This window comes from Gobius niger, assembly GCF_951799975.1.
Source record: "Gobius niger genome assembly, chromosome: 7".
NCBI classification, from domain to species: domain Eukaryota; kingdom Metazoa; phylum Chordata; class Actinopteri; order Gobiiformes; family Gobiidae; genus Gobius; species Gobius niger.
The window spans coordinates 20,379,025-20,399,972 of record NC_136858.1 but is presented as its reverse complement, the minus strand read 5'-3'; the positions used below and the strand labels follow the sequence as shown (position 1 = coordinate 20,399,972).

The window sequence follows — 20,948 nt, the reverse complement described above, 5'->3', positions numbered from 1 at the left end:
AAGCCCTTTTGGAGGGGGAAATGGTTCTCTACCAAGGAAGAAAAGCCCTTTTCAACGGAATTCAATGAGAGCTTGGGACAGGGGAGGAGTTCCATCGTGATTAGCCCATTTAATGGCGCGTTTACTTAATTTCTGTATTCAGTGGCTGCGATAAACAAAAGGGAAATAGCACTGGCGTTGTTAAGTGTGCACGTCTGTGATATTTAAAAATAAAAAACGTAGAAATGTATTTTAAAAAAAATTATGATATAGGCTAAGTCTATATGTTTTTTATGCTTGGGAGGATAATTAAGAGGTGCGTAAAAGACACAAAACTTCCGATTAAAATAACATTTAGATTTCACTGCAGTATATAGCCTAAGCCGGTGATGAGCATAATGCACAATCCAATAATGAGCCACGACCATGTGTTTAACCACTTCTCAACGTCCTCGTGTGCGTAATCGGGTGGAAAGACGGCACAACATGCAAACAAGGCTCAAGCAAATAAATAGCACTGTATTTGAATTGGACTGGTATTAATGGGCACAATGGAAAGAGTAAAGCATGATGTGACATAATGTCTTCATGCCAAAAAATAAAATTAAAAAAATGCTGAGATCGACGCAGGGCTGTTCCACTAAATCTCGTCCAATTAAACATATCTTGCCATCTATTTTTAAACATGACCAAGCAACAACAACAGCAAAAAAACGCCTGGAGCAAAAACAGTGTTAGATTTGACAAATATTTTATGTAGGAACACCAAGTCAAGAAAAGTGAGGGAGGGATAGAAAAGAGGATGAGACAATGGGTAGAGCGATTATTATGTACAGGCGTATTTCTACACGTATATTACAGGCTGGGAGAACGATCGCATTATTTAAGATATACATAATTCAATATAAAATTTTGAAAATAAAAATAAAAATCTGATACAGTCATCGACATATTTTTTTCTTTTTTTTTTTTTCTTTTTTTCTTTTTGTTGAACATGTAGCCTACCCCACACAGGCAGTGACAGAAGAAGTAGTAAAAAGGTGCTTCGAATGATTGTCTGATGAAAACAAAGTCAACAGTGGTGAGGTTTGCATCTGGCGTGTGTTTATGGTTCACCTTCGTCTTCACCGGTTTTGGACTGAGACAAAAAAAAAATATAGATATATAATGATAATAAAAAATAAAACAAAATAAAACTATAAAAGTAGGAGTAGGAGGAGCATGTTCCCTCGCGGTTCCAGTCTGACAAAATGCGCGTGCCAGGTTTGTTGTCCTGGTTTCAAATGAGAGATAGAAAATAAAACATGCAATAAAGTCAATAGTGGTGACGGTGTGGGGGGGTTAAAGGAGGGGGATCCTTTGAAAGCGCTTTAATAAAAAAAAAAAAAAAAAAAAGACGTGCTTTTATCTCTTTTTTTATTTTTAATATTTATATCAATCAGTCCTTTTCTCATCCGCGATAATTTAAGTCTTTTTTTCTCTCTCTCTCTCTTTCTCAGGTCCATTTTTTTTCCTGTTGGTAAATATTTCTCTTTTTGTTTGTTTTTGGAGTGGGGGGGGGGTGCTTCTTGCGCGTCGTATCATACGTCGCACTCCGAGTCGCTGGATGTGACTGACAGGATGGACGTGCCCGTGTCCACGCGCTCTGTCATACTGGACACGCTGGTGGTGGGACTGGCCGCGGTGGAGGGCGACTCTGCCGAGCTGTGAGGGGTGAGCCCGGCCTCGGACAGGGACCTCATGCCGCTCGGTCCTATTGCTTGGTGCTGGAGCCTGGATACGGAGCGGGACGAGTGGAAGGGACAGGGAAGAAGAAGGGGAAAAGAAAAAAAAAAAAGCAAGGGTGAATTGAGAGACATGGCAATTAGACCCAAGAGAACCCCCTCTCTCTCAATGCCTGGCGCAAAATAAGGGGTGCAAACTGGCCTTTTCTTTCCCAGTGGCGGCCCCCATGCATGCAGGCTTTCAACAACAGCAGCTTTCAGCACAAAATACCCCACTATTAGACTTTCAAATTAACTCTTTATCTTATCACTTTGCATTTTTTGTATCATAGTTGCATTGCTATGTACCATCATTTTAATATTAGTAACTAAATGGGGAAAACAGAAGCATATGCACACTTTTGTTTTAGTCTGTATTATGAGTCAGTTTATTAAAATGTTTCCACGTTGTATTTTTACTTTTTGTAATTCACTTTATCTTCAAAAGTCAGATCTAAATGCTCCATATTATAGGCAAAAAATAATAATAATAATGGAAAAAACAGAAATAATGTTCTTCCAAATATATTCCCACACAGTCTGTCGTTGTTGGTGAGCTCCCATGTTATTTCAATCATCCTAAATGTGTATCTCCAATCCACTCATCATAATAACTACACCACTGCGAGGTCCTGGAAATATATCTCGTCATTAAGCAAAAAGATTAGAGCACCGTTCATATGGCTTAGTCCATGGCCAGAGTCTTTTCTAATCAGTTATTGCATTTCTACGGAATGATACCACACTTAGTGATATGAATACAGCTCATGGCTTTAATCCGCGTGTTTTAGTTGGACAATATTAATATTTCCTTTATGCGTCGCTATTCTAAAAATCATATTCTTAGAGGTTTGGGGTCTAAAATTTAGTTTAACTTCACTTTTGAATTTAGTGAATAATATAATGGGTTATACAATAATAGCGTCTTGTTATTTTACCGACAAGTTTCCCTTATTATATTCCACCTGCCAAATAAAACACAGGTCAAAAATAAATAATATAGGCAAATATCAGAGTCTGTTTGCACAATGTTAACACTGTTGACATAATGTGTCTTTAGTGTACAGGATTAACACACTGATCAGTGTAACTCGCTGTTTTCCCCAATATGCGTAAATAGTGAGAATTGTGCTGTTGTTACGTCTCACTTTTCACGTTCTTTCTGATGGTGTGAAACTACACCATAAACAAAGAACGCTTTATTACTATTAATTTGTTTTGTAGAAGACGGTTTGATATTAATATAAGATAGCATTTATTGGAGATATTTAAAGAACAATCTTAGCGTAACAACATTGGCTGTGGCTGCTGCACTTCGGAGCATGTCAATACAGCCCTCTGTTGCCCCATGACGCACGGGGATTTCTCCGTGTTTATTTGATGGAAACACACTAATAGTATAGTTCCTGGATAAATCCATAACCTGGCTGTCGTAATGTATAAAGCGTGAAGTGAGACCGACCTGTTTTTGGCTGCGGCGGCTCTGTCTCGTTGTCTTCGGTTTTTAAACCAGTTTCCGACTTGTGTAGGAGTGAGTCCAGTGGCTTGCGCCAGTTCCCTTTTCTTACTGGGGTTTGGATACGGGTCCTGAAGGTACCACTCTCGCAGCAGACTTCGTGTCCTCTCTTTGAAACAGTGCGTCTTCTGCTCGCCGTCCCAGATGGTTCGAGGCAGCGGAAACTTCTTCCGCACACGGTACTTGTCAACGGGTCCGAGTGGGCGACCCCGGAGCTTTTCGGCCTCTTGATAGTGTGCTTCCAGCCACATGGCCTGAAGCTTGCCGTGAGAGTCTTTAGTGAATTTATGGTTCTCTAGGATGTGATAGAGGTCTCTGAAATTCCCCGTGTGAAAGGCGACTACGGCCCGAGCGCGCAGGATGGACTCGTGTTTGTTGATAGCTTCGCATGCTCCCGGAGCCACGGGTAGAGACCAGAGAAAACGGCCCAGCCGCTCGATGTCCCCGGTCTCCTCCAGCGTCTCGCAGACGCTCGCCACCTGCTCCGGGGAGAAGTTGAGAGTCGGCAGTTGAAACATGGACAAGTCTTCTGGAGACCTGGCGGTGGGAGCGCTGTTCGCCAGGAGCAGAGGGCGATCAGCGAAGTTTGGCAGGAAGAAATGGGAGGGATAAAGCTCTAAAGGCGATCTGAAAACCATGGAAATGACCTGAGAGAGAAAGAAATTATCGAGAAAAAGGAAAACCGAAAAAATACGGCAAGTAAAAAAGGTTGAATGATTCAATGGCTATCGCCTAATGACACCAGCCTCATAATATCTCCCCCCTAAATCCGCCGTTGAGTGTAGCATTGAAACATTTTGTTTCCCTTTTCTATTGGTCTTCTTGGTGTCGTTGTAGCGTTGTCATGGCAGCCCTGCCAATCACTGTCAAGCGTGCCAATCATTAGCCAGTACGTAGCGCGAGGCTTTCACCACTTGTGCAGCACGCACAGGGGGTTATCGGAGTCTCGGATCTCTACAGCAACCCTCCCACCGCAGCGCGCGCATCAGCCACAAGCCAATGCTCGCTATCTGCTGAATGGAATGAGCAATTAGAGGGAGGAATATTATTGCGATCTTAACGAGGCTCGTTAATGCTAAAGGAGATATAGACTAGATACGTAGCGGAGTAGGAGGGTTAGAGCATGGCTTTAAAGGGACGCTTGAAAACTAGAGTTTGCAGTTAAATTCAGATTTATACAAATTCATCAATTCTTGAATTGTTGCGCTTTGTTTTACTTTGACAAGTTACAGGCTTTTCTCTTTAAAAAAAAATGCAAGGTGTAAGATTTGTTTTTGATGGATTTTTCTTTTGCCAGTTTTGTCCTGCTTCTTACTCTGTATGTCGGTGTTGCGCACGGACCACAGAGTGAAGGCTGCACCACTGCTGTCCCAGGCACAGCCTCTGGGGCGCAGCCCTTGCCCCACGCCTCATTTCAGTCATCTAAATATGTTGTTCCAAGCCATTATCGGTGTCACGCGCTGACTTGATTAAACACAGATCATAGAGGTTTAGTTGGAAAACTGATTTGCCATCGGCATTGGTTTTTGAAGCTACCCATTTGTCAGTGTGGTTTGATAGAAAGGTCGGCCCTCTAATTAATACCATTAGTATTGGAATTGCAATCAAATGGTTGAATGAAAGCTTCTTGGGGACATAAAAGCAGTTCGGTGCATTTGATCTGGTGTAAGGACGCGATCAATGTCCACATTCAGTCATAGGACTCGACTTAAGAGTGGTAGCTGCGGCGGTGTGATTTTCATGTTTATGGGTAAAGTAGTTTCATATTTAGACAGGGCTTACGGGGTGTTAAAATAGTGCGAGTTCAAAACGAGGAGAACAGGGCCTACATTGTGAAATGGCCATGTACAAGACGTAGCATCTAGACTTCTCTTAATCCTTCTTCAATAAAGCTGACATAATGATCCTAAGCCCCTTTGCACAAAATCATTCAGGAATTCTAAACTTTTCTTTCTCTCGCGCACTTTACGCACTCTCGCCTTATACATAAACGGACCACCGGCCTGAACCCCAGGGGCAGTGAGTATCACTTATTTATGTAACTTGTTTGATTAGACTTTTATCTGTTCTGTTATAAGTGTATAATGTCTTTACACGTATAGGCCTACACGTTTCACATGAAATGAGTGTGTATGTGTGTGTGTGTGTGTGTGTGTGTGTGTGTGTGTGTGTGTGTGTGTGTGTGTGTGTGTGTGTGTGTGTGTGTGTGTGTGTGTGTGTGTGTGTGTATGTGTCTACTGTCCACTGTAGGTGCGGAAATCAGCGACAGGTCGTGATGATCTCATGGAAGGGTCAGAAGTTTGTGTCTTTTAGAGTGTGAAGCTGTGTCTCAGGATCAAACCTGTCCGCGCACGGCGCTAAACGAGAACTAATTCCGAGTGGCACTTGAATTGGTTTTGTTGTAAAGGGCCGTGGACTGGAAGTAAAAGCTGGGATTTCGATGTCCCTTTTCCCCCCAGTCCATGCTGCTGCCTGTGCGCACAAGCCTGGTTTCCAGAGGAGACCCAGTAAAGCCAGGTGCCGATTGGACTGGTTAGGTTGAATGATGACCAGTCAAGGTTGCAGGTACAGGCCTATTATTTTCTTCGTGTGGGGGTCCGACTTACCCTCGCAGGCAATTCGGAAATCACTCCTCGAAGGGACCACAGCTGAAATGTAAAACCTGAATGGGGATTGACAGAAAACCCACGGCTGATTCACATTCTTTTACATGGCTTTTGTTTACGTTAAGCATGTAATTAACACCCCCAAACAAGTTTTTTCACCTGCCGTAATTGTGTGTTTATCCGGGGACTTGCTGAATGTTCGGAGCAGCGGGGGACAGCGCTCTGAATGCACATCGGGCTTTTACTTGCAGCTTCGTTTATTTGCAGCCTAAGTCAAAAACCGGAGACAACAAAAACAGCTTTACATAAAAAAAGGAAAAAAAAAGAAAAAGTGTGTGTGTGTGTGGGGGGGGGGCTTAATATTTAGCCTTTATAGTATTCTTTCTGTCTATCCGTCTGTATATTTAAGTTGTAAGAGCCTGCTTTAATTCAAAGGAGACCTAACTGCAATTCTTTATGATATATATTTTTTATCTTGTTCCATTAAGCCCCGCAAATAAACAAAAGCAGATGTTACGTCATGTGGCGAGGAGAGAGAGAGAGGGGGCTGAGAGGAGCGGACAGATGGCAGAAAGAAAAGGTGTTGACTCTAAAAGGTACCAGAGAAAAGTTCTGGTTTTGTTTTATGCCTCCCTCATTGACCCCGGCTTGTCAGAGGCAGGTCAGGACAGCAGCGCACACCTCCATTGGCGCACAGTGAAAACTCAAGCGCCCCTCGCTCCATCCCGGACGCACAGCGCACGGATACGACCAAGGACCAAAACTGGTGCGTAAAAGGGGCTTTTTAGTTGCCGCTTTAACATAAAACTAGCGAATTGTGTAGAATTATTGTATGCACTTTTTTAATTAAATCGTGTATTCATTAATGTCTTAATTGCATGAATCGTGTTTTTTTTTCTCTTAACGCTTTCCTCATAAAACAAAAGTAATTACCGTTATTTAAGGTGTGTTTTTAGTCTTCATCGCTTTGTGCCCATCGCAGAGACGACAGTTGCTTCACTATTCACCGCTTTCTCACCATCCGTGTACAGCTCCTACAAACTAACGGGACGCATCGATCATTTACATCTTAATCAGCGCCGGGTTATCTCTCCACAAGCTGCATTTATCGTTTCAAAGCCCCACTTTTAAGTCCGGTGACGTCTTTTATGCATCCCCCGGTCTGCGTCTGACTTGTGCCTTTGCAAAAACACGTGTGATGCGTGTGACCATGGCGCGCTAGTCCGCTCGTCCCAATCTGCTCGGGCCGTGATACAGACGCGCGCTGCCGCTACACTGTAAAAAATATCACTGTTTCACAGAAATCCCACTGAAGGGGGCAGGAAAAAAAGAGTGAAATCTGTAAAAGTTCAATTATATTGAGGCCTCTTCATACGCACACGGATATTACGCATGGGCTCTTTATAAATTCTACAGACAAAAAGTGGTGTCTTATTAGCCTAATTTACCATATTCAAATAGACTGCATTGAATAGTAAATATTCATCATGGCATCCGTATTTTTTAAAAAGAAAATGAGCAAAACTGCAACTATTTTTCTTTTTTTTCTTCTTCTTTTTTTTTTTTTTGCAGTGCTTTCCATTTTGATGAAGAAATTGTACAGACTTATGCGGTCGCCTTTCTCAATCGCATTTGTCACTGCATTCTTTCACTAACTGCAACAGTCTATATTGCCTTTGAAAGCCTCTAACCAGCTGTTTCTCACATCAGGCGAATTGGCTTTGGCAGGTGCACCGCTGTTAAAGCATATAGCTCCAGTGTCATTAAACTGCAGCATCTTGTGTGTCATGGTTGATTTAACGCACTAAGAATAAAAGACACAGCGACTTAAAACATATATATATATATAAATATATATATGTATAATGCCATTTTTAACGGAATTCTTTCCCAATTGTTTTTCTTCCAGCTCCGTCCCCTCTTTTCTTTTATTGTGTGCTCTCATTAGGGGGACTTCCTGGCAGGACTCGGAGCTTGTATCGGAGCTGTCCAATCAGTGTATTTACACGGGTTGTTAGCGACAGTTAATGAGGGCTCCTCCCCAGGCCGCTAGAGAAAGGCGCGATTTACCTTGTGTCAACTCGTTACTTCTAATGAACCTCCTGCAAAAGCTTCTTCGCTCTCAATGGAATCGTGCGTCCGGATCCAGAACAGGGGGCGTTGCAGCGGCCTCTCTCACCCCTTTCCTCTTGCTCTCTTCGAATGGTCAGAAACGATTAAGTGAGTGCATGGGATACCTATATTTAACAATCATTTTTTATATTATACTACAATACATTTTCAACAATGAAAAAGTTGTCCTTGCATAATTGCGCACAACATGAACAATTAGTCACGTTAGTGCAGAATTGTTAGCGCTAAACTAGAGCGAGTCAGGGTGTTTTTGTTTGCGACCATATCAAAAACCTGTCCCTGTTGTCTGATGAATGAGACTTGACATGTCAGCTTATTGCCTTGGTATAAGTTCACTTCACTATAATCCCTCACCAACCCCCATCCCTCATTACTGTTGACCACTCGCTGGCCTCGGTGTGGGTTGTTGAGCAGCATCAGCAACACATCACTGCGCCTCTATTGTATAAACTCGAGGAGTTTGGTGGATCTCTGAAGTAACTCCCCTCCGTTTCCTCTCACCCAAAGTCCGAGACACACAAACATCTATTTTGATTTCCTTTTCTTTGGCAGCAGGTTTATTTAAGAGGTGGCCAGTGGCAGAGATGAGAACTGCCGTTGAAAATAGTTGAAATTCTGCATTTATGCAAACCGTGGAAGAACAGACGTAGCAATAACTTACCTCAAATACAATCATTTATAAAGCTCAATTGCAGTGCTTTACAGAGCTAACTCCGCAAAATCAACTCCTGTTTAAGCCAGTCTTGTCAGTGTGATAGCGAGCCATACCGCATGGTCCCAGTGGAGGTGCTGCACGGTGTGACTCGTCCATGGCTGGAGGAGCCCTGCTCACTCTTCCAGGTAGATGACTTGATCTGGAGACAGACGATGAGAAGTGTAATATGTGCCCCGGGGTTTACATATGATGCTCACCCCCCACCTCTTTAACCCACACGTGTGAACTAGCATAGCTTCACAGGATTCGTGGAGCCTAAATGAGTCTCTAAAATGTTGATTATTATGCAACCATGGCCACTGCGACATCAACAGAATGACGGACAGGATTTCTCCAAGAAAATATTATATTTGGGATTTGACTGTCACGGCTGGTTAAACGCGCCGACTTTTACACATAAGGAGGAGAGGGTTAGACGGGCCTTTAGCCCGATGTCAGAGGCGCTGACAAGCCACAATTAGTCTGGTTGACACGCGCTAATGTGGAATATGAATGTCACAGCGTGCGTAACACCCGGGTTTTATTTTATGCCCAAAGTCCCATAACCTGCAGTTTTCCACAATATACAGTTTATATAGTTTGTGCGAAATGAAGATACAATAGAGTGTATATTTTAGGTGGTAAAATCGACATTTACTTAAGCAAGTAGTAGCCAAAATGTTAAACATGGTTTGTGTCAAGGCTAAAATACAAAGTCAGTTATTTATTATTTTCATGTTCTAGATTTAGCCTGGCTTGAATGTGCCATTTCTTCCTTTCCTCCTAAACTGTCTGCATAAAACAATGTTCACTGTTTACGTTTATAAAGAGACGACTGCCTTCTGGAGCCAAAATTATGACGACTATGCGCCATTTGTGACTGTGTTGGATGATCCTTGCAATGCAGTGATTGACCACTGCAGGGCCACAGTATCAGTTGGCTACTTTGGATCACACTTGGTAGCCCAGTACACACGCCCACAGCCTGCTACTGAAACCATAATGTTTTCAATCGCACGCGGTTCACAGTAATACTGCTGAAACCATCGGAGCATGTGCGCAACCCTCAGTGCGCGTATATGGTCCAGAGCAAATAGCAATAGGCCATTGTAATATTCAACAAAGTGAATTTAAACTTGACTGATGACCAACTCGATGGAAATATATAATTGAAATGCTTTCTTTATTATTTGAGGTGTAATGATTATCTTCGGGTGGCAGATGTCAAAGCGCAATGGAGATGTTTATGTTTGAATGATTTGAGTAGCCATTATCCTGGTGCGCATCAAACATTCATGTGCGGCAGCTGTACTTGTGCCGCGTCTCCTGTGGCCGCTTCATTTCTCTTCTTAACCTTTCCACCCAGTTAACCTGTTATCTGTAGCCTACACTCAGCAGCGAGGCCTGAAGCCTTTAAAGGATGAACCGTGACCCTCAGTGTGTTTTATCTGCGTATTAAACTATATAGATCAACCTAAAACACAACCAATGAGTCACCTCTATAGTGACAGATGTTAATAAATAACGAGTTATTAGGCTATACCTAAATAGTAGCATTTCACTGAATCTGAATAGGATACAACTCTTTCTTTTCTTTCTAAGACCTGCCTCGACTAGCCTGGTAGCCTATAGCCTAGCGTTTATTCTGTTTCTAGAAGTGAAGCGATTCCTTTTTTTTTTTTTACTGTTTCATACATAGAACCGCTCTCTCGCAGAGGCTGTAATATTTCCTCGCGCGCCCTGCTCTGTGTAAACACGGTGCTTTTCATTCTTTGACCCATCCATGAACAGCACGGCGCAGACCCCACTGCGGCCCCGCACGCCCTCCATACAATGCGGACGCGTGAGAGCAAGTGTGCACGCGGTGGTATGTGGGCTAAATGTCACACAGAGGTAATGGGAAGTAGTCGGAAGGTGAGGTCTCGGGTTCACGGCGGGGTTAAAGACGGCCGTGCGCAGCCCTTGTTTGCTTCTTTTCCACAAGTCCACTTCCTTCCAGAGCGTCCAGCCGCTCACACCCGGCTGACACTGCGCACGCCCTGTTTGTTTTTCTGCGGTTATAAATGAAACCTTCCCTCGGCAGGAAAACAAGCAGCATCTCCACGTCACTGTGCGCGTGAGGGGAGCACTCTGTGTCCCACCTTGCTCCAACACAAACCTTTGTGTTACAACTTATACATGTCAGGACTATTTATATCCAGACATCTCACAAAGGGCTTTTTCAACACTGTCCTTTACATTTTAATGCTACCATTTCTTACTTTCAGTTTACAGTAAATTTGTTATGTTATATTGTTTGTTTTATGTCAGAGTCGTTATACAATTCTGAGTGGAATAACATGAAAATAAAGACTTTATCATTGAACTACTCTGATGCCCTGTCTCATTTATTATGGAAGTACAAGGTTCAAACGTTATCCAGTGCCATTATATAAAACATATATAAAACATATATATATAGTTTGGGCTCACCCAGGCCAGTTCTATAATTCTGTAATCAGCACAACAGTTTTCAGCAGTGCTAGCATAATTGCACGAGGGTTTTCTAATCATCAATTACCTTCTAACACGATTAGCTAACACAATGTAACATTAAAACACTGGATCTATGATTGCTAGAAAAGCACCTCTGCACCTATGTAGGTGTTCCATTAAAAATCTCCCGTTTCCAGCTAGAATAGGCATTCGTAAAAATTAACAATGTCTAGACTGTATTTCTGATTACTTTAATGTTATCCACATTAGTAAGAACTAGTGACTTTGTTTTCATGGCACTGAAACAGACCTGACAGAGGGAGATCAGGACAAAATGGAACATATATATGGTCCATTTTGTCCCCATCTCCCTGTCTTTTTGTGTCTCACTTCCTGCCTCTTTTGTGTGCATAGACACATTCACACAGGGGACAAGAGACAGTTCTTGGTCGGCTGCCTATCTGTTCCTCACCATGGTGCCGCTGAGACCATAGCACACACAGTATTTAGTCACATTGAAGGGGAACACTTGCTGTGGTATTTCAGAAAGGTAGACAGCTGCGTTTGTTATGCTAGATTCATTTTTTTCTGTTTCTTCTACAACCAAATTAAAAAATAATAATAATCAATTGGTGTGATCCATATTGCCTGCACCAGACATGTCCCTCTCTGCTCTGACCCCTGGTTCACTGTATGTAGCACCACTTCACCTCGAGCAGGCTGTTCGGTGCTCCAGCTTCCCTGTGAAGACGAGGAAGGTCCAGTCTGCCTCATCTGTGGTGGCGCAGCTACGGAAATGAAACGATTACACACACAACCATCCTTGCTTTTGTGCAGCGCTTTCCCGTGAGGATGAGCTCACCAAAGAGCATGCCTGCACCAGTGCATGTGGCAGAGAAACAGGCAGGGAATAAAGCCGTCACCCTCTGAAAACAGAGCAGTAAACCTGTCTGTTAGAGACTGAACAGTGGAGTTTAATTACTATTTTACTACTGTACAAACTGTTTCAAATCTAGCCAAACATGGGTAGGGGTATTACAAAAAAATCAGTCATTTGTAAAGCCAAATTAGACACTATATGATGTGATCATTAATTCTATATTCATTAAGAATCTTTTTTCAGAATATGTTTCTGAAAGCTGAAAGGTAAACTGAAAGGTAAACGTTGAAGTTATAATGTTTATGGTGCATAATTATAAAAGTGACTGTGATTAGCATTTACTTGACACTACAGATGAAACATATATAATCTTTGCAGTTTTCTTACTTTGATTGCCTAATTTTCCAGCAGTTCATGCAAACTCTCGTTCGAGAACAGTTCTTGGTCTTCAATGACAATTAATTTACATATGTATTATTACTATACATAAAGGATTAGGTGTAAGGTCTCATATACTTCACATCACAGACGTATGATCCACTCCAGCCTCCAACCTTTTTGCATACATTGAAATGTTCATTCAATTTGCACCAAGGGTTTGAGAGCGATGCCATGCCAGTTTCTCTGTTTGCGCTCATGTGAATAAATTGCCAATACAATCTTAAATCTTAAATAATTGTGTAGAATTGTCCAGCACACTGAAACAATTACAATCTGGCAACAAATTAGCTTCAAAATCATAGCTCACCTGGGATTTTCAGATTGATATAGAAGAAAACACAACTATTATGGGGGAATAAACATGAATATTATTGCAATTTGTTTGGATAAAAAGGAGAATTTACAAGACTGAAGTGTACCCAACATAAAAGATGTATTAATGCAATCACTAAAAAATATTTTAAGATTATTATTATTTTCAACAACCAATCATCAGCAAACTTAGGCTTTCATTCATGTGTCATTCCTCTTAAGCAGAAGTGAAAAGTTTTAAAATTACAATGCAAATTTGTACCATACTGAGCTTCTTTATTTAAATCAAATCATGAGACCATAGATTCCCTATTATTCAAAAAAAAGTAAATAACAGTGTATTTTACTTTTATTGCTATAAATGCACAAATTGTGTTTTATTATATTATCATAATGTTGAGCGTATGAAGTGAGATCTGTCTGTCTTGACTATTGCAATAATCATATATTGCAACATTTTCATTTTCATTTGTTTATATTCCATCAAACTGTGTCATAACAAGACTTAGAAGACGAAGTCTGGCCCAAAAAAAGGCTAAAATGAATGAGAGAATCATGCCTAAAGCTGAGCCTTTGCCTAAAGCATTGTCACCATGGGTTGTGAAACTCAGTCAGATGATCAGAGATTTTGCAATATATTGAGGCCCCTTGCGGTGTAGCTACACTCAGTGATCTGAATATATAATTATGCAGCCTTGAAATAAAACAATATATAATTATCCAACTGCATTTGAATTTTTCTAACTTAAGTAAACAACACATCAACAAGAATGCTTCCATCATCATTCTAATTATTGATCTGAGTTAGTAGATGCTGAAGTAATGTCGCTTAATGATGAATGCTGCCGCTGAAAATTGTATAAAATTGTAAGTTTAGTAACAAGACACACATCCAAATTACGTCAAGGGTGTGTTTAAAATCCAATTCTACTCAGTTTGGTATTTCATCATAAATCTCCCCCAAATGAGACGAATCAAAGTGAGTAAACAGCCTGGGGATATTAGAGGGAAGAATGCTCCATTGTTCGCATCTGTAAAAAGACACTCCGAACACGACGAGCCCAGAGAGAGAATAACATTGTCTAATCGATTGTTTACCTGATAATAGCCGCGCTCTTACTTAGTGAACACTACCTGTGTGATTGAGGCTTTCCCGCCACTCTGAAGGCAACAGAATAAACACACTCATCATTTGATTTTGTTATTTCTAAATGATCGCGGGCGTTAATATGCGAGAGAGAGACTGAGAGAGAGAGAGAGAGAGAGAGGCCTGTGGCAGATGAGCGTTAACAAAAGTGCCTGAGTTGGAATATTCTTAGAACAACTGTATCCGTTGTTGTGCTAATCCTAAATGAAATATGTATTCAGTAAAAGGATTAGGGCGTCCAGTGTCATAAAAGAAACCACTTACCAGCACCAAAGGTAATTTGTAACCTTAGCAACTGCTTGTGGAAATGAATGGGGGATTAGGATTGGCTGGAGCCAGCGTTGTCCTCGCCGAGTCACAACAGTCCGCACACACATCGAAGTGTTTTGTTCACTGTAAATTGTAAAAAAAAAAAAATGAAATCATGCAAACTGAGCACATAAAGCGAAAAGACAATATTGGGAAAGTTGAAAAGTAAGTTGGAAATGTCTGCAGAAATGTAACAAGGGCAAGTGAAGAATTAATGTTTGAATGGAGCTCGAGATTGTGTCGTCCAAGCCTCGACGTGTTCTGGGAATGGGGGTACGTTCAATAAGAGAAAGAACCAATGGAGATTTTACAATGCTCAATACTGGAGTTACCGTTCAGATAAAAGCAGAACGGAGCTGTTTGGCCTCTTTTCACAACTTTTTCATATCCGCGAATGCCAATCTGTGTCTTGTCTAAAATACATTTCTATGACAATCTTCAATTCACGACATTAGACACTGAACTCTCGATGTTCAAGCCTCACAGTGTTGTTCGTATTTGCATAGCTGTCAAGACTCTGAGTGGAGTTGCGTGAGTGTGTGCTCCAAAACATCAGGCCTCTTAAGAATGAAAGGCGTCAACCGCTCTTACAAGTTCTCACATTACACCTAATGATCCCGGCCTCAGATCGGAATAAAGGGCTGAGCATGTATACGGAGAGAAAAAACACACAGCGGTTCAAATGGGTGTCACGACGACGAGTTATGTACAGGACTTCGAACGCAGAAAATAAGTTTATTGTGGAAAGCACAATAAGGAAGAAGCGTCGGCGAGCAGAAGTCGTGAGATATAATAACATGCGGGATACGAGGGTCGGCCTTTCTTTTGTTCCTTAAAATGTGCGGTGTGTTTTGAAGCATTTGTAGGAGGCAAAAGGAGGGATTATGTTTGAAATGAGACTTCTGTCTGGTTCAACTGCCTCGTTGGAGACGTCTCAAATAGCTAATTGCTTAATCATGTGGAAGTGACAATGGCCCAACCTGGTTCTCATCGGTTCCTAATCCTTTGCGCGGCTGTATATGTATATCTGTCTCTGCATGTGACTCATCATCTTTCTGTCACTCCTCTGTAAGTGTGTGTAAGTGTGGAGAGGCTATTAAAGCGGCGGCAAATGGCTTCTCAGGTGACATTTGCTGACATTCAAGGAAGTGCATTTATCAGCGTACTCCAGTTCACCTTGGTGAATGAAATCCATTTGTGCTGCTGTGATGGCCCGGTGGCCTCCATCTCTCCATCCCTGTCCCTAAATGGATGCCCAGTGTACAGGGAAATGGCAAGGTGGCGCGCGGCTTCTCAGCTGCTCTCAAATGTCACGGAGGGGGGAAAAAAAAAATCTTTAATGGGCTAAGTGTAGCCTTTCTAGCCCTAACTTGTCAGGTAATCAGAAATCTCTCACACATACATACACACTCGCTGTTTGTTCCTACCAACCTTTTCCTCATTGCTGTGCTCCCTGGGGCCATGACACACCACTAATTACCTGTTATACCAATCAGAGGGGAGGATGGCATGAGAGGGAAGATAGCTTTTAGGTAGGGCGGATATCACAGCCTCTTCCTTTGTGCTTCATTCAGACATATTTTTGGCCACCATTGTTTTTTTTTCTTTATTCATCGAAGAGAAAACTCAATGGCACCCGAGTCACCTGGAACATGACACCCTTTTTCTTTTTTTTCTTTTTATTATAGATGGGTGATTTTCATGTAAGTGAGGGGATTTCTTTCTCTGTGCCAGCTGGATCCGGAGCAAAGCCGCTGTCAACTGTCAGCGATTTTCTCCGGTAAACGCACACGGAGTCACTGTCGAAAGTGCAGGCCAGTTCCCAAGTTATTTACATAGAATCCACTTAATTCACCGTCAGGCTGAATTAAAATGTCAAACGCAACAGTAAAGAGGTAATTGCTTGTGCGAGATCTTCAAAGGCCCTATACTGGAGTTATTTGCTAACAGGCGACTTAAGAGGGAGCACGTACATTTGAAACTGTTAGATGTGGTGCTAAACTTATTTGTGGCTAGCCTAATGCACTTCTCACATCCAGTGTTGGGGGTAACGTATCACAAAAGTACCGAGTCACAAAAATACATTACTAAGGAATATAACATATTACTGAAGCAAAATATGGGAATATATTAGTCATTACATTTCAAGTAACTCAAGTCACAAGTGCATTTAAATGTATGAACAAAAAAAATGCCCCCAAACAGAATGCAGCTCCAAATCAGGTTGGACACTGGTGTATAAGATCTGCAGTTGCACATAAATTTCATCAAAAACAAAAAACAAGAGAATGGGGATAAAGAAGGTAAAGGAAATTATTGACTGCACTTTTGCTCATTGGTATTATTGCTATTTTTAGTTGATATTTTGCCAAAAGTAACTAAAAGTAACTGAAAGTAGTGTAACTCGGTAACATTTATGAAACAGTAATATGTAATACAAACATATTACAGTTCTTTACAGGGGGAGTTTAAGAGCACATTTCTGGGAATCACTGTAAAGTAAAAGACAACTAGCTGCTTTTTTCAAATAGTATGTCAACTTACTCAAGGACGAAACTAATGTTATTTCACTAGAAAAAAGGACAGGAATCTGGTTGGGCCTTTAAGTGCAGTAGCATAATTGGAGCGCGTATGAAAGTAGTACATTTGAAGGACAGGACAGCTTGTGGTCATGTGTTCCCGCCAGAGGTGTCCGTTTCCCCCTGTGGGTGTCGTCTGATTGACAGGAGAACTGCAAAGCAATGAGTGCACACTAATCCACAAACAGCACTCAAGAATACAGTGAGAAAAAGAGCTGACGGCAACAAATCAACACAACACAAATTCAGATTGGGATTGTGTCGTCAAAACGCTCAGACTTTTAAGTTAATGTGTAAAAAGTAAAATGAATGGCACAGCATCACGAGGTCGGATCACAGTTCAATGTTAGGTCGTCATATTGTTCTCGCTTCGTGACCCCGCAGCAGTGGAGCCGTTTTTCAATTCTAAAAAATTGTAATATTTGAGTAATGTCAAGATCCATCCATAACATTCAATTCATAACAACTGAACCAAAACGTAATAAATCCAAGGCTTAAATATCACCAGGTTAGGACTTTTTCCAATCAGTTGGGTTCACATTGTCGAAATCTCACACTGAGGGCAGGGATCTTTATGTAAATATAGCAGTATAGGAAATCCACAAATCATCATTTTGCTGTTTCACATAATACAATTCTGACTCTGAGGCTGTTTTGAGAGCATGTTACCAGTAATTAATTTGTGCTGAAATTGCGGCCATTAAACTTTTGGTTTCATGTGGATCGGCCTGGTAATTACAGAGACATAAACTATCATTAAGACATCTACGCTAAAAAATGAAAAGAACATTTCTACGTTCTACAGTACCACACTGTGCGCTCTTCAGAATGAACGCTTACTTTTCCGTTCTATAAATCCGTGTGCTGAGAAAGTTACTTTGACACAAGAAAGAATGTGCAACCACTAGTACTGCTATTAAATTCTGAAAGCTACTATTATCCACTATAGTAATTTTATTTCCCTCATATTTTGCCATGATTATATTTAGCCCTCATATGTAATAACTTTTTTTTTTAACATAATACTTTTTTGACAGGCTTCAAATTTGTGCTCTTACGTTGTGATTAAAATGCTAATATCCAGCGGTGGGGCAGCGAGGTAGTTTGCCGCTCTCCAGAGTGCTTTGTACATGGACAATGGCCCAGGTCAGCGCGGTGAGGCAGGCGGGAGGAAAAGCCGATTGTTGGGAGAGGTGCGGAGGCCCGGGGCAAGCCATATATGTCATCCAACAATGCAGACGCACAACGACGCGCGCAGAAATGTCCAAAAATAAAACCACTGGTGGAAAAGTAGAAATGAGGAAGCGAGATGACGCAAAAAAAAAGAAAGGATACAGGAAATATGACAAGAGGAATAAGCGCCCAGGAAAGAGGCGAACACAAAAAATAATAATGGATCTGACCTTTTCAAGGCATAAAGAAGAATCTCAGATTGTCTTTTTATGTAAACCACATGCCCTATTCTCCACCAGCATTATTTAGACAATACAACATTATCTGAGTGACATGGGACTGGGGTAATTGTGGCTGCTTTGTCAAGAAAACGAAGTAATACTTAATTTGCATTCCCAGCTTTGCTATTACACTAAAACACATAATTGCTTTTAAATGTTATGTTTAGAATGTTACGTTAAAAATGGCGTGGCACAACCTGAGGCGACCCTTGAGCCTTTTCTCTCTTTCACCAAGACATGCAGATAATGCCTGCAAGTAAGGAATATGTCATGTTTTAAGGCATTAAAGGGACTAGACAGAGTTTAAAAATTATGTATTTTCCTTCCCCTTCATGTTCCAGCAATGTCCAAAGCGTAGAATGAGCCCAGACCTATTCACCTATTCACTCTAAAATCCTGCACTGGCACTCAAAAAGTTGTTAATTCGGGTCCGAAGAATAGAACCTGCAGTTACGCTTAAGACCTGAGGAGGCAGAAGCGAGTATAAAAATGTCAACTTGCATCTAGTCCCTTTAAAGGTGCATTATCCAACTTTTTATGCAGAAAATAAAGTTAATATTTCCGCATATTTGACCTTGTAGTGACCCAGTGAAATATTAACTTATATTTTCACATAAAAAGTTGCCTAATGCACCTTTAAAGGCAGAAGATAGAATTCAATTGTTTTAGATGTGGAACGTTATATTTGTTCTGAAAAACTCAAAAGTGGGCAAAGTAATGTTCATTTTGGCAATATAGTCTCATTTATTGAAAATTCTATCAAGGTTTTGACCTATTTTGGGTTAATTCTTTCTTCTCATGGTTTATTATTACAAAACATTTCACAGTACATGTTGTGTATAACGGAACTACCTTTAAACTTTCCATGGCTGAAAATCATGGTGTGTTTTTTGGTTTATGCTCTATCTATGTGATGGGGCACCTGCTGCAGAAAGCCCACTCAAAACAATTAAACTGGGAGACTACACTATAGACGGAAAAGACTTGCCCTGTATATATTTACTGTATGTACCTGTTGTCTTGATAAAACAGAACCCCTATCTCTCCAGGCCACTCATGTTTGTTGTTTAGCGGCAGTGCAGTGAATGAGTTTTCTATTTATTCCGTCAGTCCTACGCACTGCTGTTCCAGAGACCCTTTAAAAGTCACCCTTTTCTTCTTCCCCCATATTCCAGCCTTTTATTAGTGCTTGGCCTCTTTTATTGATAAGCGGGTTTTCATTCAGCCGAACATGGGACGCCGCACAAAGACTTGAGAACTGACAGCGACCTTTGGGGTCACACATCATTTGAGAGAAATAATTCCATTTTTTCCCTGAATGGCGCCATAAAGATGCAGGGCTCACGCTGCTGATGTATTGTACCACAACAAAACTACGTAGTGAGAAGAATGTGAAGCCGGGAAGAAAAAAAAACGTGGCGACAACTTCCTTTATCGGTTCACAGAGCTTTGCCTCTTGCTGGATTCTCGCTGTCCGGACCTTCCTCGGCGTGGCATTAATGGGGGGTGTCCTGCAGCACAACATGGGTCCAGCTGTCAGGGATTCATGGCACAACTATTAGCAGTGGCCAGCTCAAAAGGCCACAGAGTATGTTGTCCACACCTCTGCTCCTCCAGCTAGTCTGAGAAGTGCTTTTCTGTGTTCCTCTGTGGGATGCACGTGTATGTGTAAGCAATGCCCCCTGCTGAACTCGCTGTGCTACTGGCCCACGAGTTGACGTCGACATGACTGAGTTTGTGTCTCGGTTATGATAGGGGAGGATGATAAAATGCCAGACTTCAGCCGCACAGGACGAATGACCGACGCTTCTTTACTGCCCAACATGCTGTGTGTACATTATAGTTTTTGTATATCTGTAATCTCTTAACCCCCACATGAGCCGAGCATATTCTGTCCAGTTTGGAGCTACCCGAATCTAAAAGCTCCTTGAAAACAAAACAAAAATGTGAGATCAGTTTTGTAGGTCTTAGCTTTCAAATGAGACGTGACACTGGCCTAGAAGCTTTATCTTCCAAGAGCAAATTAGGGACAAGCTCAACCTCTTGACCCCCACCTGAACCGAGCACATTTTCTCTAAAAGCTTAAAAAAAAACATCGAAATAGCAAAGAACAAGTGACAAAAAACACACAACAAAAACGCTTCAAAAATGTGAGTGTGTTACGATCACTTTTGTAGGTCTTAGGTTTCAAATGAGGCAATACATACAGCTTGTGTTTTGAACTTCAGCTGTCATCTTGTGTTTTCTTACTTGTGTATCCTATGTGTTGTTTTCTCCATGATGTGTGTTTGTATATATCTTTATTTATCTGTATTCAAAACATGTTACTGTAAATATTTGTAAATAGTGTGGATGGTCATGTGACAATCTTGACAATCTAAGCCAAATCAGCATTGTCAGTACGCATGCGTGGTAATGTTCCGACGTCAACAAAGCCCATTAAAACCATACTATCATAGTGGAACAACCGGCTATTTAGTGACTATTACGTTGCTTAAAGTGGTTTTACGGCGATATGCCAGACTCTCATTCATCCTCCATTGCAGTGCGACTGTCCACGTGGGCTTAATCAGTCTATGGAAGAGTTTTGCTCTAATCACGAGTGCAATATAGGAACCTCACAGCGTTGTATGGGCGAGCCGCCATACGTACTCATCACA

General features: G+C 41.5%; 1 protein-coding gene and 1 long non-coding RNA gene across 2 annotated transcripts; one reads left to right on the top strand and one right to left on the bottom strand.

Moving 5' to 3' along the window:
* Nucleotides 1–1,199: 1,199 nt before the first annotated feature.
* On the bottom strand, nt 1,200–4,062 carry six3a (SIX homeobox 3a). The gene is made up of 2 exons (XM_079559459.1): nt 3,205–4,062; nt 1,200–1,752 (listed from the first exon to the last, which is right to left on the bottom strand). The coding sequence occupies exons 1-2, from the start codon at nt 3,894–3,896 to the stop codon at nt 1,560–1,562; spliced, it is 885 nt and encodes a 294-aa protein (XP_079415585.1). The 5' UTR covers nt 3,897–4,062; the 3' UTR covers nt 1,200–1,559.
* Nucleotides 4,063–6,307: 2,245 nt separating this feature from the next.
* Nucleotides 6,308–10,170, top strand: LOC306965236. Its single transcript, XR_013793016.1, has 3 exons — nt 6,308–6,630; nt 7,774–8,088; nt 9,523–10,170. It is a non-coding gene; the product is annotated as an uncharacterized lncRNA (long non-coding RNA).
* The last annotated feature ends 10,778 nt before the right edge of the window (nt 10,171–20,948 follow it).

Coding starts and splice junctions, on each gene's coding strand:
- six3a (XM_079559459.1), bottom strand. CDS start 3,896: ATGGTTTTCAGATCGCCTTTAGAGCTTTATCCCTCCCATTTCTTCCTG. Junction 1,753..3,204: donor GCCGCCGCAGCCAAAAACAG/GTCGGTCTCACT, acceptor CTCCGTATCCAG/GCTCCAGCACCAAGCAATAG.